The 20,867-nt window shown below is 40.9% G+C and overlaps 1 protein-coding gene across 3 annotated transcripts in view; it reads right to left on the bottom strand.

Annotated features, from left to right (window-relative positions):
* Positions 1-769: 769 nt before the first annotated feature.
* TNS3 (tensin 3) overlaps positions 770-20,867 on the bottom strand; it is a 197,496-nt gene continuing 177,398 nt past the window's right edge. For all 3 annotated transcript variants that reach the window (XM_061464584.1, XM_061464585.1, XM_061464586.1), the window contains exons 24-33: positions 18,974-19,617; positions 18,259-18,345; positions 15,292-15,423; positions 13,117-13,212; positions 11,471-11,548; positions 9,700-9,777; positions 6,042-6,210; positions 5,012-5,080; positions 4,858-4,884; positions 770-3,883 (exon numbers count right to left, since the gene is read on the bottom strand). In XM_061464584.1, the coding sequence (XP_061320568.1) occupies positions 3,739-3,883; positions 4,858-4,884; positions 5,012-5,080; positions 6,042-6,210; positions 9,700-9,777; positions 11,471-11,548; positions 13,117-13,212; positions 15,292-15,423; positions 18,259-18,345; positions 18,974-19,617 (1,525 nt within the window). In that variant the 3' untranslated portion in view covers positions 770-3,738. The remainder of the gene's footprint in view (positions 3,884-4,857; positions 4,885-5,011; positions 5,081-6,041; positions 6,211-9,699; positions 9,778-11,470; positions 11,549-13,116; positions 13,213-15,291; positions 15,424-18,258; positions 18,346-18,973; positions 19,618-20,867) is intronic.

Here is a 20,867-nt window from a genome sequence, read left to right as displayed (position 1 = left end):
TGATGAATGGCAGTCAAGACACTGAATGAATTCCTGCAGCCTACTCCTCATAGAAATGGCATCAGCATGACATACTAGAATTTATCAGTCTCAGAAGTAATCCCACTAAAGCATGCACATAACTCAACCTTCAGTGTGTGGCTGATGCACAGATTTTGCACTCTGAGGGCTATTTCAGCTATGGATTAGGTTTCTCCCTCTCCCCTCATGCTCCTCTGGAAGTTTTTCCAATGTAGTCACCGTGGAGGCACAGTTAAATGGGTACAGACATCCCAGAAGATGACATCATATATTCTGCCTTCTACACTGAAATAAGCAATGCAGGCAAAAGGCACTTTTATATCATTATAACAGCAAATGAACTTGGAAAATCATACGCATTAACTAGACTTGAACCACGAACACAGACTCATAGGACACCAAGTCCTTGAAAGAAATCTTGAAGGAACTAAAGAAATCTTGAAGGAACTAAACTAAACCCCTGTTCCAGCACACAAACTAGTCTTATCTCACCAAGTTTTTGGTTATTAGCATTGTCAGAAGGTAACGTTCTTTCCAAGCAGACTGTCCTGTAACATTGTGTTGTGAAATTTCACATTCATCATTTTATTATAATCTGAACAGAGGCGATATCTGAAGAGCAGAGAAAATGACTATACAAAGAATTTATAGAACATTCATTTACATACTGGAGACCTTCTGGTGCTTCTTTACAGTTTCAAGAAAAAGACAAAAATTTGCACTAGTAGGTAAAACCAAGAAAGAAACATGAGATTATTTTTTTTAATGATACTGTTGGATACATGGAAGTCATTCAATTAAAAACATGGCTTTCAGCATTTTTGTAGTTTAACACTGTACGATTATAGTAGTACATTTACTAAGAAGGTTAATAGGAGTCTGTCTAAATACGTATGTCACTTGCTGCCATTAGTTATGAAACTGCATATACACATCTACCAAAAACCTTGAAAGAAAGTGCTGTATTAACTATTTAGTCTTGTATTTGCCATGAGCAAGTGTTTCGTGAATATCTTCCTACATACACTACATAATGGTACATACAGAATTATCTTGCTTTGTGCATTTTTTAATTCATTAAAAGCAAAAGCAGGTGGCAATATAACATCCAAAGGAACGCATAATAAAATACCTCCCTTAGAAACAGGGCAACTTCTTTACTCCCCACTTACCAAGTAGAGCTAAACTCCCAGGAAACACCACCAGGAATGTCAGCGTTCAATTCCTTATGCTCTTGAAGCCAGCAGCCTGAGAAAGAACAGGGACTAAAAAATAAGGCCCTGAATGGAAATGGTAAAATTGGGGGAAAAAAGGACACTTTATTTTCAGCCCAAAGGCCAACACGTGGTGTCTAGCAAGACACACTGGAATTTAAGTGTCATCTACAGAATCAAAAAAATGTAGTAAAAATTCCTTCTCATTTCAGTGCTCACAACACATCGGATTTAAACCTAATTCAGACTTAAATGTAATTAAGATGTCAGCTGGAGAAATTCACTGGGCTTCAACTGGCTAAATATTAAAAGGAAACTTGTCCTCACATGTCTCAAAAGGATCAAAACTCCTCAAGAGCTGCATTCCCTTTTGGATGGTACCTGAACACTGTTTAAGTAGTATACCTCTGTGTGAGAAAAGCAGAAGTATTTGGTACAAATCAGAGGCACTTGCCTTTGTTGCTTCAACGGTAGCTACTATGCTTTGGATTGCTTCACCCTTTTACAGATATCCAATGCCCACTGCTACTGATTCTCCACTACCCAGTCCAGATACATTAAACTTCAAATATTTTTTCTCTCTCCCTCTGTTCCTCACCCTCTTCCTTTTAAAAAGTATCAAGTTATTTATACAAAATTCATAGTTACATCAGTAACTCTGGCTATGGTCACTGAGTAATGTTTCCATGATCCTAATACTTTAGGAAATAGGGAGAGAGCTGTTAATGTAAGACAGATCATACTTTATACAGGACAGACCAAATTGGTGGAAACTTCTTACCATACAGCCCAACCAAAGTTCCCCATTCCATTTAAATATTATTTTGTAAAAGTGAATAAAATGATTAAATCCTCCAGTGGGTACAGTTACTAGTTGATCCAGCACCTCATGCACTGGCATGCCAAATTCAGCATGTCATTTTATTTCTTAGTTTGTTGCTATAATGTTGACAGCCACACATCAAATAGAGGCAGTGAAGCTTTTCAGCACTGTCACAAGTGAAGCTGTTTTATTACCATCAGTTGTGATACAGGGGTCTAGTACTGCTCTTTTTGAAGTGAATGGGAGTTCCAGAGTAGACTTCAGTGGCTTGCTCTCCTTGTGAAGTTTTCCACTGTAATCTAGCTTATCAGCTTTCTGTAAAGGTAACCAGCACTCTGTTATGCATTTAAAATACCAATGTACACATACAGAGATCTGTGCAAGTGTGACAGTTGTAGAAATCATTACATAAATGTTCTCAAGAAGTGGGACAGAGTAACAAAATATATTCCATTCCCTTTTGGATTTCCAAACTCAAGGAATTCTTAAAAAAATGATATTATAAACCAAAAACAGTTCCTAAAGATCAAAGGGGGAAAAAAAAGGCCAAAAAAATCCATAAAACTCCAATAAAAATGGGGCTGGAAGAATCCACAAATATTAGGTAGGGGAACAAATATTACTACCAAAACAGTACTGCAGAGACAGGAAATGGGAAGCAGCTTATCACTGTAAGACAAAAGTCAAACTATGCGACTCTATTTAGCAAGGCACAGGCTATAAACACTTCTACTTATGCAAAATAGAGCTAAAGAGGCAAAGCCCAACAATGGCCTAGTTAAAGAGTATCTCTATGACATACCAAGATCTGAGATCTACTATAAATAATCTGGCAAAGGTTAAAAAAGTATAAATTATAAAGTTTTCTTCTTTTCCCTCATTTTTATCCTGTAATTATTATAATACAGAATCTTCCCTGCTTAGTTCTCTGTATAAAAAAATAATACAAAACCCCAATTACAGATTTCCACACAACTTTTTTCTGCCACCTCTCCCCTATTTAGAATTTTTCCAACTAACCCAGCCCAGCCCTCTTAACACAGAGCAACCTCCCTGAATGCTCCACATTTCTGCTCCTGATCAGAAATCAACTTGCACAAACCTTCTCTTCACGTACATCTTCCCCTTTCTCCATTCAGTTCCCATCACTGATCACATAAGGATGAAGGGAAGAGCAAATAGTCTTCCCTCAGACCATCATTCCCTTAAGAGCATGTTTGCAAGGCCTACAGCTACCATTGATGCAACTATGGCAAGTGTCTTTGGAGGTTATACAAAACATTTTCTGCACAAAAGAAGTAGCACAGCCTAGTGAGTATTTCTGCTCCAACAGATGATGAGAAACAGCATGTGAAAATGTATCAAAAACCCTTCAGGAGGAAAGTTTTCATTTATGCTTCATTCAGGTTTGGGCCTCACAGGTTTGGGTGGCACCCACTTTCTTTTGTTTTGTCCTTTGATATAAAAACAAAGAAATAATGCTTTTGTTAATTTAGAGGCGTCTTCAAAGAAAAGGCAAACACAAGGCTCTTGCGACAGAATGCAGCTAGACTGTCCTATGCTTTCCTTCTTAGGAATGACAAGGGTCAGGCGTTGCTGCTGAATATGCTTTCTCCCTCTCTCACAGTGCTTTCCTTCAGTGGAATCAGTGAAGAGCTCTAAGTCAAGGATGTGAAGGCATCAGATCTTCTTCTGGGATCCGATCATGACCTTTGATACAAAGTTCACAATGGCGCTGGCAGGTTGCTCTGGATCATGCTCTGCAAATAGGTGGCATATGTTGTCCGTGGCACTGCCTTGCTTCCGGGCAACGAACCCAAATACTCTGCAAGGACAACAGACAGACAGGCATTGCCTCATTTCATAAAGCAGAAACGATACTGCACAAGCCAAAAGCACAAATAAGACTTCATCTCTTCTGATCGACAAGGTCCTGGCTGACTGCTAAACACAGTGGTTCAGGTGCAGCAGCTAACTCAGGAGCTCCTAAGTGGCTCAGGACAGCCACAATCAGCTAAAGAGACTGTCCCCTTCCTTCTTCTCTGTATTAAATCCTGCACAGTCTGCTGTCAGAGACGTGCTGCTGACCCTGGGGAATATACTTAATCTGATTCTGTACTGCTTTTCTTTTACCTGCCTTGGGGGGTATTTGGTGTGGTGTGTCAGGAACGGCCTAAAAAGTGGGTTTGAAGGCCATGGATCTCAGCAGACAAGAGTACTGGAAATAGGACTTAAGCAATCTATTTCTGTTCCTTTCCAGAAGCCAGTGCCTAAGCTCTCCCTGTTTAGGGGGTTTCTTTTGGTAAGGGGGGAACAATGATGCTTGCCTTCAACAGAAAGCGCTTTGCAATCCACAGCTAAGTATATATTTATGCCACACACTAGTACTGCTGGGAGTGTGTTTATCTATCTGCTGGGGGGGGTGTGTGTGTGTCTTTTTTAGAGCTATCAGTCTGAGTGGGACAAGTAAGCTTGTGTTAGCATTGTTGGACAAATGGAACACAAGACTGCGTAGCAAATGGCTGTTTTCATTTCTGAAATTTTAGTCGAATCATAGACCTGCAGCCTTAGTAAACCACACTAACTCTGGCTCCAGACATCCCACTATCACATAATTAGGCCCCGACTTGCAGAGGTGCAGGTGAAGTAACTAAAGTCTAATTACAGTGGGCAGAGAGATTTTTGTCTCAGGACAGCTGCTTTCCCTTCTACATCTCTGACAAGGATAATACAGAACACTAAGAAACTGATATTCCTAGAACATTCAGTTAAAAGAGACTCAGACAGGTGCCCACTTACTTTGCAGAAAGGCCATCTTTCATCCATCTGGTCATCCACGTAGGAAACAGTAAAGAAAACAAAAAAAGAAATAAAAATGAAACCTATGTTGTTTTTTTTTCTTTTAGATCAACAATACAAACAGCACATTAGAAACACAGCTTGTCTTCCTTACTTTCTGTCCTGTGGATCCAAAGCACAGAAAATAACAGTGTTGACTGGATAATGTCGCCGAAAAAAGAGTCTGGGTAGAAAGAAAGAGAACAGGTTTTAGGAATAGTTAAGATGCTTAAAATATTAAATAATAAACTACATTTCATCTCAATTTAACAATGACAATATACTCTTTTTGCTATCTATGAGTGACTTTGAAAGCCACCTGAACTGCTCCAACTAAATAAATCCATATTTAGAATAGTAACATCAAGTTTTTGAATCAAAGGAAAACTGACCCTCAAGCTAAGAAAAAGAACTGGAAGTATGAAATGTGGGGTTTTTTTTAACCAAAAAATGGCCATTTAGATACTGTGTCTGTGGGAAATGCAACTTCTTGGAACTTGTGAATATACCAAGTTTCAAAATACAAGCACTTGTAGGCATTATCATGTAAGGTTTTGTCCCTGATCTGCTGTAAACACTTGCAGACCCCATGGAATTAAGAAGTCTGGCACTTCTTTTTTTTAAACTGGAACAAATTCCTATTGCCCCTCCTTTGTTATTGTCAGTTATCAAAGCTAAAGACTTTGTGGTAGCCTTAACTGCATTCAGTACAAAGTAAACATAAATTACCTTTGTATCATAGTATTTTATAGGCTATCCAAAGCCCTATTTCAGCTACACAGTGATGTGCACTGTCTGCTTAGGCCAACTCTGCTGATACTGGCGAAAGATACCGTGAAGATAAATTATTTCAGTGAATAGGCTGAATATCAAATGCTGGCAAAGCCATTACTTTCCCGTTGATTAGAAATAACCATTCATTAGAATAAAAATGCCATGGCAAAGTGACCTTCCAGATGTAAAAGCTGACATGTAGACTGTAACATCCATAGCTTCAAACATTCATTCTCCAGTCCTTTGGACAGCTGACTCCTTCACTGTTATTCCTTAATACATCCTATTATTCGCTGAGAGAGTGCAAAATGTAACTAGGAAAATCAACAGCAGCCAACACATGTAGGGGACAAGGTTGGATATTCTCTTACTTTCTTTGATTATCTGTCAACGTGATTCCCTGTGCAGACACTTTGAAATGGACAACGGTTGAGACAGGAGAAGGGTCTTGCATCAGTGTCAGGCTCAAGGCTTTCTGTACTGCCTGGTAGCCTGTGAGGGACTCCATCTCCACTGAGTTCAGGTACCAGACATTACACGCTGTAATGAAAGACAGGAAGGACTTTGAGAGGTCATTACCAAGCAGCAATCAAACAGGTGTCTTTTGAACAAAACCAAACAGCATGTAAACTTTCCACCTTTGTAAAGCAAACAGGGAAGACCAGCAGCAAACCTTGTGGGTGTGTGCCTCACCATGTTCCACTCTTGCTTCATAGAATCACAGACTGGTTTGGGTTGGAAAGGACCCTGAGATCATCCAGTTCCAATCCCCTGCCACAGGCAGGGACACCTTCCACTAGACCAGGTTGCTCCAAGCCCCTGTGTCCAACCTGGCCTTGAGCACTGCCAGGGATGGGGCAGCCACAGCTTCTCTGGGCACGCTGTGCCAGCGCCTCAGCACCCTCACAGGGAAGAATTTTTTCTACAGAGTTCAAGACTAAATTCTGGAGGTAACAGGCCTGTCTCATAGCAAATCTGCAGCAAACACTAGGAAAGTAAGTATTAATATTATATAGCGTTATATACTAGACTATAATACTGTGTAATACTAGACAATACTGTATGGTAACTGTGCCATATAATACCATACAGTGTTAATTACTATTATATAGAATTATTCACATGTTTAAATACTTTGGGACTTAAATACTTTGGTATAAAGTAAAATTTACAAGCAGGTTAAGAGCATTTTTGCTCTTGGAAAGTCCTCTGTCTTACTCTGCAGCACAAACAAGCAGGATTAAACACATCCATAGTGAAACACAGGTGCTGACAGACTTTGTGTTTTGATAAAATATTTGCATAGGTATCCAGGACAGAGGTTACAACTCTGGCAGCTGATGCATGCAAATTACCAACTAACATTTCATCTGTTTAGCAGTTTAGTTTGACTTGCCAACCTTAATATGAAAGCAAAGACTAAATTAAATCTAATAGCTTCTCTTCCCATATGGCTATTCTGTAATCTGACTAAAGCTTTCTCCTATGACTAGCTACATAAAACACACAGCCAGGCACTGGCACTTTCAAAACAACCTAGCAGTCGCACAGTTAATGACTGCATAAGCATGAGTTAGATCCCAGCATGATGATCAGCCCAGTAACTTCAAGCTCTGGAGTCTGTCAGTGAAATAAGGGATCCAGAGATTTGTTTTATTTCATCTGAAAGCAGCAAATTTCCCAAATGTACTTGCACATTGCTGTGATTGTTTCAACAACTTTTGTTTGAATAGTTACTATTCAATTACAATTCATGCAGAGAGGGGTTTAAGATGACGAATGCAAGTTCAATGAGGCCTTCCTCGCTGAACAGCCTTCTGTCTTGTCTACCCAAAATGGTAAATAGCATTCCAAACCATAAGCTCTCCTCACGTCATTACTGGGTATGTTTGGTATAGTTCTAAAGCTCTTCATTATCCTTTCAGCCCTTCCCACCACAGGAAGCTTGCCTTGTTCCACAGTCACACTCCACTTTGGAGACCCAGATGAAGTGCTTCTCTTCCTCTGCTGTCACACACTGCACTGGTGTCAACAGAATGTGTTCAAGTTTTGTTTCTAAATGAATCAGCCAAGCATTTTGTCTAAATTGCCCTCAATCTGATAGTTCAAAACATGTCACCAAATACTGTGTCTTTCTTTACTTCTGTAGCACAAAAACCAGTAAGTGGAACCTGTTTCAGAAGTATTGCAAAGTGTCAGCTTAAGAAGGAGATTACAGGAAAGGACGGGTAATGAGAAAGGCTGGAAGAGATCTTAATTAAGACCATGGGGAATGTTAGATGGGGAATCTAATGACAGCAATCCCACAGAAACGATACTCAAGGCTAAAGCAAAAGGAATACGTGTCTTTCGTGCAGTGCAGCTTCCCTGCAATGGTGCTGCTATCATTTTCCATAGGATTTCCAAAGGATTTCCAGTCAGCTTCTGCATTCAGATAATGACTGGAAATGCTCATTAGGTTTTTTCAGACAGATATAAAACAATGATCCTTCAGGCAAATACATCTTTCATTTGCTTGTAAAGCAAGGCAGGGGAAAAGTGAATCTGCTTTGGCTAAACTGCAGGTGCCCACACAGCTCAGAGAGTTGGAAAAGAAACAATTTATGTTTTGGGTCTGCCTTTCAGTACTCAATTCCACAACTAGAATGTCTCTATGACTGCAGAAGGACCTCTGAAATATGGAAAATCATTGGAAAATGATGTATCTAGGCAAAAAACCCTCTGAGCATCTCCCCTAGCTAATTCATCTATTCAGGTCTCAAACCCCTGTCTAAAAACAAAACCACCAGCAACAAAACCCCAAATGTACTAAGTTTCCCAAATGACTCGTGATAACTGCCCTAAGGAGTTACCTGCCTACTGCCCCAGATGAAGCAAGGATTATTTCTTTTTGTTTGAAAAGCACTGCCTGGTCAAGGAGAACCCAACATTTCTCAAAATACAACACATGCCTCTTTTGCTGGGTTTTCACAGAATTGCCAGGGCTGGAAGAGACCTCTGGATATCACCTGCTCCAACCCCCTGCCAAGGCAGGGCCACCTAGAGCAGGTCACCCAGGAACGTGTCCAGGCAGGTTTGGAAGAGGGAAAGTTCTACAAAAATGAGTCCTCCTAGTTTCTTTTCCCCTGTTGGCCACAACAAACCTGTCAGCATCAGCAGACAGAAAGGCCAAGGCCAGTGTGTGCTCACTCCTGGCACAGCCTCACAAAGGCTTGCCATTGCCTCAGCCACACATGCCTTCTTGATTACAGCACTTGAAGAGGTATTCAGATCAAAGCAGACTGCTGCACAAGCAAGGAGCAACACTCTCCAGAGCAGCTCAGCTTGGCAACTGCCCCCTTCAGAAATGCCCTGAACTGGGTGGGGGCAAAGAGGCAGCATTCTCATAAAGGCACAGAGTATGCCATATGCAGTGTGTTCTCCTGCTCTAATGGGACTAATCTGGTGGACAGACAGATCCTGGGGAGAATTCATAGCAGAGAGAAAACAAGGGAGCATGGGAGGGCATGGAGAGGTTCCCCTGGGCACTATATAGGGGAGTAACACAGTGGCTGCATTTCTACTAAGAACAGCTGTAAGATTATAAGGGGGTACTCAAAGCACCATGTCCAACAACAGTGTGTTATGACTGCTACTGAACACATTCTTTAGTTGCCCTTTGCAGACCTCAGACATAGTTCATGAACCTCTGCAACCACAGGTTGAAAATACCTTCTCTAAGTTCATCAGTTATGAAAGCAATGTGGCTGCTTAAAAATTGCTGTGCTTGAGCCAGCCTGTGCTACTTCAGATTCCCATAGGAGATGTGACTGGAAAGCAAACACAGGGTTGTAGAGTTTAGGACCTGGTTGCAGAAACCAAAAAGAATTTGGTATATATCCTCACAATGCCCTTTACACTTCTACACAGCAGACTAAATTTAACTGCTCCCTTTAAACATCCTCCAGTCTAATCTAAGCTTCAGCTTCTCCCAGGCTATAAGACACAAAATCTGGTGCCAGTCAAATGCAAAGTAAAAGTTTAACAGACCTGCACCCTGTTTAAGAAGCTCCGCTGCCGAGTTTGCAGCAGTCTGTGGAGAAGTTTCCGCTGTCTCCTCCAAGGGATCTGCAAACAGAAAACACAGCCCATGTCTTGTTTGGACTTGAATCAACAGATCAACGCACTCAGACAAGTATGAATTCAGCTTTTAGAACTGTCATCTCACCCACTGACCAAGTCTTGGCCAGAACTCTGAAATAATCTTGTAACTGCAACTACAGTCATTCATGTGGCTTTTGTGCTGCATCACTTTTTTTTTGCCTCCAGCATTGCAGGAGGGATGCCCAACCTTTACTTCCTAACAGTAAGACGTAACTACGTAGCATAAGGGACACACACACCACCACATTAAAACAAGACTAATAAATAGCTCTATTCCCTTATTATAACACTCATTTTGAATAGTGCAGTTTTCATTATCTCATTTATTCTGTATTATTTACACTAATTTAGGCATAAAGAAATTGTGTTTCTACAATGAAATCAATTAATTGTATTTTGACTCAGAAAATGACAACACAATCCTCTTTTTTTCATACTCATGTGGAAAACAAACATCTGAACTATTAAGACAGCAGTGGAATGTTTGCCTCCCAATTAAAATCAGTGAGAAAACTGTCCATCAGTATGGTCTTTCAGTTACATATATGCATGTAAAAAGATCTCACTGCTTTATTTAACATGATGCATGCTGTCTTTGAATCCATTCAAATGAGGAAGAAAGCAGTAATAAGGTATGTGACAGTATTAACATGTTCAGAGTTAGCCATATGCTTTAAATACTCCACACACCATATCCAGAATCATTAACCACAGAAGATCATCTTGAAGTGTGTGATCAAATTGGATTAAAAAATAAATCCACAATAAAAATTCACTCTGATAATGTTTATTCAGGACAAAGCAAACGTTTCGGTCCTGCACTTCTGCCAGAGTGAAGGAGCTTTCCATTTTAGGTGAGCACGATATGGAGAACAAGCCCACCTACCACACTGCTTTGCCATATAAAGAGATCTCTGGTCACATCTACCATATCATGTTTTTATGCTAAAATGGTTTCATTAATGTATTTGCATAATTCCAATGCTATGTTTGAACACTGACATATGGCCTTTAACAAACGCTTACAGAGTTCAGTAGAAAACCACAAGAATGTTTAACATTTCAATAATACATGTGGTGTTAACTTCGTGTGGGAGAGTAACAGACAACTGAATTAGGGGAAAGCCAGAACTACATTTGGCTGTTGTCTTAAGTGTGGTTTACGAAATCACCATAACCAGAATTAGAATTACAGTCCCATGATTTAACACAGGCTTTCTGATCACTTACTTAAACAATATTCGGACCTATGTAAGCCGCTGCCTCCCTGCCAGTGGTCATACTCAGGACACTGTTTTCTTTACCTACTTGCCTTCCCTTTTGCTACCCAGACCTGAATGAGTGGCTACATCTAACCTTACACAGGTGTAATTTCATGTCTGAGAAGTACATTTGTCTTCCTACGTGGTATATTTACTGTGTGGATTTCCATGACACTTGTGTTTGTAACTGGAATATCACAGTACTAGTCTGCTCACAGCTACACACTGGGTGAGAGCCATCAGGAGTATTGAAGAACCACTTTCAAAACACAGCTTCCTTCCCTCTGCATTCTTGCTTAGATCCCAGCTTGTGACATCTTCACCTGCCTTCAGACACTGGCACTTTGAAGCAGAGCTTGGCTGGGTATATCTCTTCTGTACTTTAACAAGCTTACCTCTGTCTGGGATGAGGAGCTTGCAGGGCAATGCCAGTGGGGTGATGGAATGCTGATACACCAGAGCTGTCAAACTCCCTGTGGTCAGAAGAGTAACAAGACATGCACAGTTAACTTGGCAGACGACAAGAATGCTGAAGTTATGTTGGCTCTCAAGTATTTTATAGATCAAGGGGCCTTCCCCCTCGCCCTTTAAAAAATATTCTCTTGGCACCTAAGCTGAGACCTTCTTCGGTCAATTTTAATGTATTCATGCTTCCCAGCACTTTCCCACTTGGATATGCTTGAACTCACTAATCACAATCATATGCCCCCTTTTCCCTGCTTAAATCCTAACCTTTGCTTTAAATGGAGAAAGCACAAAAATGACAAAAAACAAAGTAACATGAAAGTCAGTAAATTCCTTTCAACACTCTTAACTTCAGCTGCCTTAAATGTAGTACAATTTTATGAAGATGGTAAGAACATAAGGGTCAAAGCTATGTGAGGCAGAGAAAAAGGAGTTCTGCCTCTGAGCCATCTAGTCTCCACTGATTAGTGCTTTATCTACACACCTATTTTGTGCTTCTGAAAGCATCTAAGATGGTCTAGAGAGATTATTCTTCTTTTCAAAGTCCCTTTTGTCATTTGGACTTGACTTAAAATAATTATACATTAGTTATCTTTGATATTAGCATGTCTTTAAGAAGTCTATAGACTGTAAGAAGTCAGATAAAGGAATGATATTCATCAGCCTACTTGTACAAAAAGCCATCCTTAGATCCTGTTTACCAACAAAATTGAACATTATAATCATGCACTTGAGGAAAATTCAATTTTAGGTTCAACCTAAATCAGCCTCATTTCTACAACCCCAAAAATGAAGGTTCTAAAACCCAACACCTCAACAAAAAAAAAAGTGGGAGGACAGTGAGCAGCAGAGAGGAACTGTTCTGTAATGACCATATACCCTTCATCCCCTCCTGCACTGCCTGAGGTGGGGGTAAGGAGTCTGTGGGGAAGAGTGAAGTTGAGCTTGGGAAAAGAGGAAGTAACAGTGTTACTTTAATGTTTTTTTCTCACTACCTGAATATAGGTTTTAACTGGTAAAAAAATAAATTAATTTCCCCCAACTTCAGTCTCTCTCTCCCATAGTAGTAACTGGTTAGAAACCTCCTTGTCTTTATCTCAACAGAGCTTTCTCTGTTTTCCCCTCCTGCCTCACTGAGGGGGGCAAGTGAGTGAGCAGCTAGGTAGATGTTCGGCTGTTTGCCACAACAGGTAGTGTGCTTTCGTCATGCTACATTAGGTAGGCTGACACAGCATCATGTACTTTGTCCCACTCTGATGCCATTTTAGCCAGCTAATACACAGCATACATACAGCACAGGTCAAATTAAGGTGAAGGTCCTAAATCAGTGAGACCCATAATAGTCATCTAGCTCAACTGTCTGCAGCTGCATTGGTTTTAGTAGACAAGCTTGCACATATACTTAAGGTAAACATGTACAAGGTTCCTCTAACCTCAGAATGCATTCCTACAGAAACCATCAGGACTGATGAGAAATGCGTATTCTCTCATTTGCACTCAACCCAAGTCTATAAAACAGCTCTGGCAAATGCAAACTGTTTCCATTTTATGCATCCCTGTGATGTACTGTACTTACCAAAATATGGTTCGTTTGGGCAGCCTTTCAAGCGCACCCCCTTGTGAGTGCATTCAATCAGAAAATGCCTTACAAGTTCATTTGACAAATCTCCAACTGTGTGGAAAAAAGCAAAGAAGGCTCATGAAGAGAAGCAATGAAGAGACAACAGTCTCACAAATTAGCAGGTCTTTGTGAAGCAGTTTTCCACATTACCACCAAGTGTTTTATATACAACATGCAAAGAATACGTGGGACCTGCCCAGCTGCAAGGTTACAAGCTGTAGTAAAAAGGCCATTTTGCAAAAAACAAACAAGCAAATAGCTCACTTTAGACAACCAGAGGAAAAGGTTTTGTAACCGTGAGTGACAGCCAAATACACACTGCTTCCCAAGCAGGCTCCCAACTACAGACAGGAAAAGAATTTGGAAATCTAATAGCTAGTAACTTGCATCAGAATTCTGTGCAGAATTTCTAACCACTGGAAGAACTTGTATCCAGTGTGACACGTAAAAGTGTGACAAAACACTCAGATTTCTAGTGATGGTTTTGCTCACACAACTTTTCCAGATGAAAGCAATAGACAATTGAGCTACACCAAGGTAATGCCAAGTCTCTCAGTGAAGTTTTAAAGTGTTTGCAGTTTTACACTAAGCCTTTGCTCCTGAAAACAATTACATGAAATCCCCAGGTTTCATCAGGATTTTGAAGTTTTTCTCTCTGGTTTATTGTCCTAGACAAATCAAAAAGGTTAAGTTGGATGTAATGAGGAGCTTCAAAGTCCAAGAGACACAGAAAGATTCCCTTGAGCTTTAATATTCTTTTAAACATACATACACACACATATAAATAAGAAAACTCCGTTACTTCTCGAAAGGCTTGTTCACAGTATTTCACACCCAGCTAGAAACTGATTCTCTCTCCAAGCAATTTATTTCATAGCGATGGGACAAAGTTACCCCACCATTCAAACCTTAACAAAAGAGCAGCAACACAAAAAACCTCCTTTTAACTCTGATCTATTAGCCACAGTCCAGGAAACACAGGACTTCAAGGGCTGACTTTCAAGCTAATACAGATGAACACATTAATCTGGACAGCAGAAACTTCCATGCAAGCAAATATTGCAAAGACCACCTTTTCAAACAGCTCACTGTTTGCCGTTATGCTCCCAGAATATTAAAACTGAAGAATTACAGGGGTATGTGGCAAGGGGAAGCCTGGAACAAGAAAATCTGCAGGAAACTGAACAGATTTGTGCCTTCTAGGATGAAACAGTGGGAATCAAAAGAGTTAAATATCACACAGTGAGAAGTGGAAGAATGCTACAGTCTCATTTAAGTTTTCTCTTACTACTATTTGTCTGTGGCACAACTAACACAAACTGGCTCTTTAAGACGAGCAGAGTTTGAACTGTCCTGTGTTCTGGAGTTCATGGGTCTGATGATGGAAAAAATTATTACTAAAATCGCCTACAGCCACTCTCCATTTACATCCTTGTTGCCATCACTGCCCCTCTGCACTCCTGTCACGGTTTAAGCCACAACACTTCATTAAGTAAGACACTGCAGTGGTTCTGCTGACGCTTTTTGGCAATAAAATGAAGGATTACATGGCAAATTTGTGTTAGAAATTGTCTCAAGATATCAGATTAAGCGTATAGAACTTGAAATAGCTTGCTTTCTGTATGTTTTCCTCATTTTACCTTTCACAACTATCAGGCACAAGTTATACATGGAGGCACTGGAGCTGGCAAAGCAGGTGTATTTAATCACTCCTTTTAAACAACTATCATCTTTCCTTAGGGAACCTTCTCAGATTTATATCTAATGTAGAACTGTCTCAAAACAAAACCTTAGGGCCAAAAATATTCAACCTTCCAGCCAGGCTAAAGCTTTACAGGGTGGTATGTGGATCAAAGGCAGATTTCTGATTGCCTGGGAGCACCCATGGTTTTCTATTAGGTTGCTAAGGTACAATACATGCACAGCTATAGTGAACATACATTTACAAGCCATGGTGAAACTATAAAGTACAACAGTTTATCCAATCTCATTTAACAAGGTACCAAAGGGAGCCTGTAATTCAAGTTGCATTTACTAGAAGAGGGGAGGTTCCTCTAGATTGTTACCCTGTAGTAAGGATTTCCAAGTATGTATGGCTTGTTAAATAATAGATAGAAGGGCATGGAGTACCTTTCTTGTTTAACTGCAGCACAGAAGGAGGTGGTGTAGCAACTTTCATTGCTAGTCCATAGGCTCCCCGGAAGGAATGACTGTCTCGAACAATGAATGAGCCAGGTTCTTTGTCCTTGAGAACAGCAATGGCTGCAGGGATTCCAGGAAAGAGAGAGAAAAACAGTTCCAGAACAATGCACATACCCAAGAAGTACAGAAGTCAAAATCTGTAATTAATAGGAGACTAAGGGAAGTAAGATCCTTTTCTCTGCCCCCACTGCTGCAGAAGATAATGGAGTCAAGCATATCTGGGGGATATGAGTGGAAACATCTTGTGCAAATCTCATAGATACTTATTTTGAGATACATCTGAAGTACAGATCCTGACTCATTTTTAAACTGAGGACATGCAGGTCCCACCAGGATTCTTACAACCAGTGCAAGAGCAAGCTGATTCCTGCCTACATTTAGTCAACTTGTTAGAAGCATGGCAGAGAGCACACTCTCATTCCCAGGCTGACTACACAGCACTGTTTTGATTTCCCTATGAAGCTTCACCATACGGAGCAGATCTGTTGTCATCCACCACTGAGCTTCTCTTCCTACTAAGCAGTCTCAGTCCATTACTACTTTTGAAACAAGGGAAATGTGAGAGAGTACTCTTTGAATGTCCAAGCACTGAAATATCTGACATCTGTATTCTGTGAGCTCTGCTGGAAGTGGGAAATGAAGTTATCCCCAAGAGGAACCATCCACAGGGAAAATGCTCCTGCTTTACATGAGTCTGCTGCAGACTTTGAAATCAAGTAGCCCAAAACCTTAAACTCAAAAGGTTCATCCAATGATTTACCTTAATTTGGTCTAAATAAAACATCAGTACTTTGCCTTAGTTTTCTCCCCTTTAAACTTTTTGGAAATACTTGCTTGTTTCCAGAGTTTCTAATGATCAGGAAGGCTTCAGAGAAACCTTGGAAAAAAACCAGATTTGACTACAATACTTTTAATTGTATACAGAGAACATGGAATTCTGCACATGGGGCATGAAGCCATGTTTTGCAAGGCCTGAGCAATGATTACATTATAAACACACACACTTTGTTTTTTTCCATAAAAAAGAGTAGGAATAGAAAATCAGGAAAATGCAGACGTAACTGTTCTCCTGTTGAAGAGATTTATATCCTCTTCTGTTAGCTGTCAGATGGTGAAGAAAACAACCATTTTCACAATCACAGAATTCCAGACTGGCTTAGGCTGGAAAGGACCTTAAAGCTCATCCAGTTCCAACCCCCTGCCATGGGCAGGGACACCTCACACCAGACCAGGTTGCTCCAAGCCCCGTCCAACCTGCCCTTGAACACTGCCAGGAATGGGGCAGCCACAGCTTCTCTGGGCACCCTGTGCCAGCGCCTCAGCACCCTCACAGGGAAGAACTTCTGCCTTATATCTAACCTGAACTTTCCCTGTTTCAGTTTGAACCCATCACCCCTTGCCCTATTGCTACAGTCCCTCATGAAGAGGCCCTCTCCAGCATCCTTGTAGGATAATAATCTGTCATGTGTTGAGAGGAGGAAGATGATTATGGAAAACCCCACAATTCAGAAGCACTTATGTAACACTTCTAAATCTGCAGGGGACAGTAATCATTTGGCACATGAGCAGTCCATTTAGGATAGAAAAAAGGGACAAGTGCTCCCCCTCCTCACCAACAGGATCTTCAAACACTTTTTAAAAGGATTTTTACTTGATAGGGCAAAAAGATGCATACTGAAAGATTGGGAAGATTCTCTTACCATGTGTTCAGACAGCTAGGTTTAAAATTCCTGTATGATCTACTCCCCTCTCTGGACTCACATCAAGTCAGGACATTTTCTTTGCACATTTAAAGTTGTCATTGTGGGCGGAGGAGCAGACACAGGGAAGGGGACTGGAGTTAAAGGACCAAAACCCACCATCTAATGAGAAAATAATGATCTGTTTTCTATGATCTTTATTACCCTCAACTCAGATTTACCACTATGCTCTAAGAGGCATCCTCGCCATTTGAGAAACTATGAACTAGACAGAGCAATTCATTATTTGGCAGTAGCTGAAGCTCACACTATTTTGCTTTAGCACGGATTCCCTTCCCAATGCAGACCTAATCTGTTATTTTTACTTTCTGACAACCACATTTTAAGAATCCCAGTTGAAATCCTCCTATAACTCATTAAATAGAATTCAGTATAGCTGAGTATTACAATACAGACACAAGGACCATCAGACCAGTTGCATTTGCAAAGCACCCAGCATGATTTACTTACACACTGTTGCATGGACGACGTCTAAGTTTGTATGTATATATTTTCACATATATAGTTACAGCTTTATCTCATTCAGTAATACATCTACATATAGATGTACTGTATCTGTATTGTTGTTGCATGGGGGTGTTATTTTGTGACCTTCAAGAAATAATGTATGTCACTTGCAGCTGGCAGTGAAATTCAGGCTACAGAATGACTGGTAGATGAGGATGCCTTTATGGTGACTTCTGGCTAATTAATTCTTCCCTGATGTTTAGCATCTCTCAACCTATTATCTGTGCAGAGAAACACACATGGCTAAGATCATGCCAGAGCAGCACACATGTATTCAAAACGTTTCTGAGAGCAGTTCCCTCACACATAATCTGCCATTCCAAACCCTGGAGCTTTCCAGTGAAGCACATTTGCAGCAGCAAATTTAAACTGGAGCTCATTCCATTAGCCTAAGAATTTGTCTGGTCAACTGAACGTTGTTTGGAGACTCCTTAACTGCCCTCCGCTCTTAAATTCAGCCTTTGGACAAAAGAAATCAAGTGAGGCTGTCTGTGGCCCTTCTGGGCTTTGTATTTCTTCCCGTATTTTTTTTAGACATCAGGTATGCATCAAATCAACTCAAGGAGAGTTAATTCTCTGACCAGCCTTCCTGTGAATGGATGTGCCAGAATGTGTACAGTTGATATACCTTGTTCTCTTGAAATATCTGGCTTATACCAGAATTTGGATGTGTCCTGGACAAATTTTACAGTCACGTGTTTATCAGTTGTGTTTTCTGTGAAATAGAAGGGAAAAAAATGGTCAAAATATTGCTTAAACACAAAAGCATTTTTTACTGTTCTTACAAATTCCAATCATGTTCATTATTCAAAACACTTGTGATTAGAAGGACAACTTAGAACTCTGAACTGGTTTAGAACCAACAAATATCACAGTGTCACTGTACACTAAGATTCTGAAAGCATTCTTGGAACTTTCATTTTGTAAACCCCATAAAATATTAAAAACTCTTCCATGTGTAAAGCTGTATTAAATGCAAACTTCTCAATGTGAATACACATCTACATTTTTAACTATTCTGACACAGGTCTAGAAGGGTGCAGAGAAGCCAGCCTTTATGGAAAGAAGTTGGACTCCACACTGCTTGCTTGCAGTTCGGCAGTTCAAAAGGCAGGCTGCCCTTGGCTGACATCTAAGGAAGTGCAGAAAGAATTCTGCAGCCTTGCTCTTTGAGAAATACATCCAAACCCACCGAGCTGGTGCTGCTTACTGCAAACACTCAAGTGCTCTGTGCCATTTTCATTTCATTGCTCCCCATCCCCACTTCTAAAATCCTCAAAGTGCTTTTTTTAGACTCATATAAAACATAATGGAATCTGCATTTCTACAATACACAAACCTACCTGGCACTGGGGAAGTGTTTAACATTTTTGAGAAATCTGGGAGGACATTTGGGAAGGGGATGCTGATTGTGCTCCCACTGTGGGGGCTCGAGAAGCCACTTGAAGAAGGGGACACAGAGGCAAAGGAACGGTCTCCTTCGGAGGACCTCTTTTTCTCTGGAAGAGGTGGTTGAGCATGAAGATTCCCTGCATGGTGCTGCTGGACTGCACTGTTCTGGCTATTGAGTCCAGAGGCCACTGTTATATAGTTTTGTGTCAAAACACCATTGTCCTCAGCACTTGCCACTGATGAGCTCACAGTTTTAGGAGACATGCTAGTATTGGCTATGAAAGCAGCTTGTTTCTCCTCTTGTGGAGAGCTACTGCCCCTGCTGCCCCCACTGTAGCTCAGGTAGGCCCGGGCGCTGCTGCTGACTGCAGGTTCTTCCTGTGGCTCTGCTGGTGAATTCTCCAGGCTGCTCAGGGTGACAACTTGCAGTCCTGGACTTTGGAAATGAGACAAGAGGGAGACATCTTGCACGGCGTTGGAAAATTCTGAGGGCACACGGTAACCTCCTGGCGGCCTGCTGTTTCCCATTGACAGCTGGAGTGACGGGGAAGCTTTAGGGCTGCTTTCAAGCCAAGGACGTTCTGTTGCAGAAGAGCTATGGAAAAAAAGCCAGAACTTGAACACAAAAGAAGAAACCAACAGCTAAATCATTCCCTTGAAGTGTCACTGTACAATCCATACTGCAGCAGCGATCACTGAAACAAGGAATCGCCTCACCCAGGGCAATACCTGAGGGTGCTCTTCGACACATGCTGGACCTGGTGATGCAGCTGGATCAAGGGATTCCAGCCCCACCCCAATCACTCATTTCTTCAAGTGTAGGTCTTTACCTTCTGCCTCATGTCACCCTCCACCTAGCTATGCTGATGGGGGGCAGGAGGAATGGGGAGAAGGTGGAGGGAAGAAGAAGGGAAAAGAGGTGATATGAGATATAAAAAAGAAAGGATTTTTCATTAAAAGGGAATTGTGGAAATGGATACCAGTAGATTTGAACAGACCAAAGCAGAAGGAAAACAGAAGAAATCACTGCAAGAAAAAAACCCCAGAGCTGCAGCTATCTGCTAGGTGAAATGAAAAACAGCAGAAAGAAAATGCTTAGAAAGGAACATTTTCTAGATAAAGCTTGAAGTAGGAATGTAAACTTGATAATGACTCCATTGCCCAATAAGCTTTAATTCATATCTACTTATAATGAATGTTACATTGCCTCCTCTGCCTCCGAAAACACTAACATACTTTGTTCAGTCTTATGATTCAAATTCATAATTACAAAAACATTCTCGCACAGTCCAAGTACTGCCTGAGATGAATTAGATGTGATAAATAAAAGATAAATAGGTATCAGCATACTTGGACTCCTCACTGAGAGTCTGACACACCAACCAACAACATTGCAAATACTTACTGTGAAAAAGGAGCCAATGATCCAAGAACCAGAATAGGATAATTAGCCACAAAGGAATGCTGTTGCAGAGTGATAGAGAAGGAAGGCTAAACAGCTGTAACATAACACCTCATCTAGTAAGTAAATACAGGGTGTAGCTAATGACTGACTATCCATTGTCCTGTTCTTCTGAGCCCTCTAACAGTAACCTGGGACTCGTTTGCTTGCTGTGATTCCTGTTGTTTGTCATCTTATGCTGTAAGCTCCTTGGGACAAGAACTGTGTTCTAAACGTATACTATTCAAGCTCTGGTCCAGAGCCTACATGTTTACCATCATACAAATATGAAATAATAAAACCTCGCAGCCTGCTGGGCAGCTGGGAGGGAGTCAGCTCTTCACTACCAAAACCAAATCCTCTGACATTCACTGACTAGAAACACAGGAACTGCAGTGAGGAGA

The sequence above is a fragment of the Pezoporus flaviventris genome, unplaced genomic scaffold, assembly GCF_033815535.1.
Source record: "Pezoporus flaviventris isolate CSIRO_AGI_PZ_B2104156 unplaced genomic scaffold, CSIRO_AGI_Pfla_v1 ptg000037l, whole genome shotgun sequence".
Lineage (NCBI taxonomy): Eukaryota > Metazoa > Chordata > Aves > Psittaciformes > Psittacidae > Pezoporus > Pezoporus flaviventris.
Note: the sequence above shows the minus strand (reverse complement) of the source record. Positions and strands in the feature narration are given on the sequence as shown.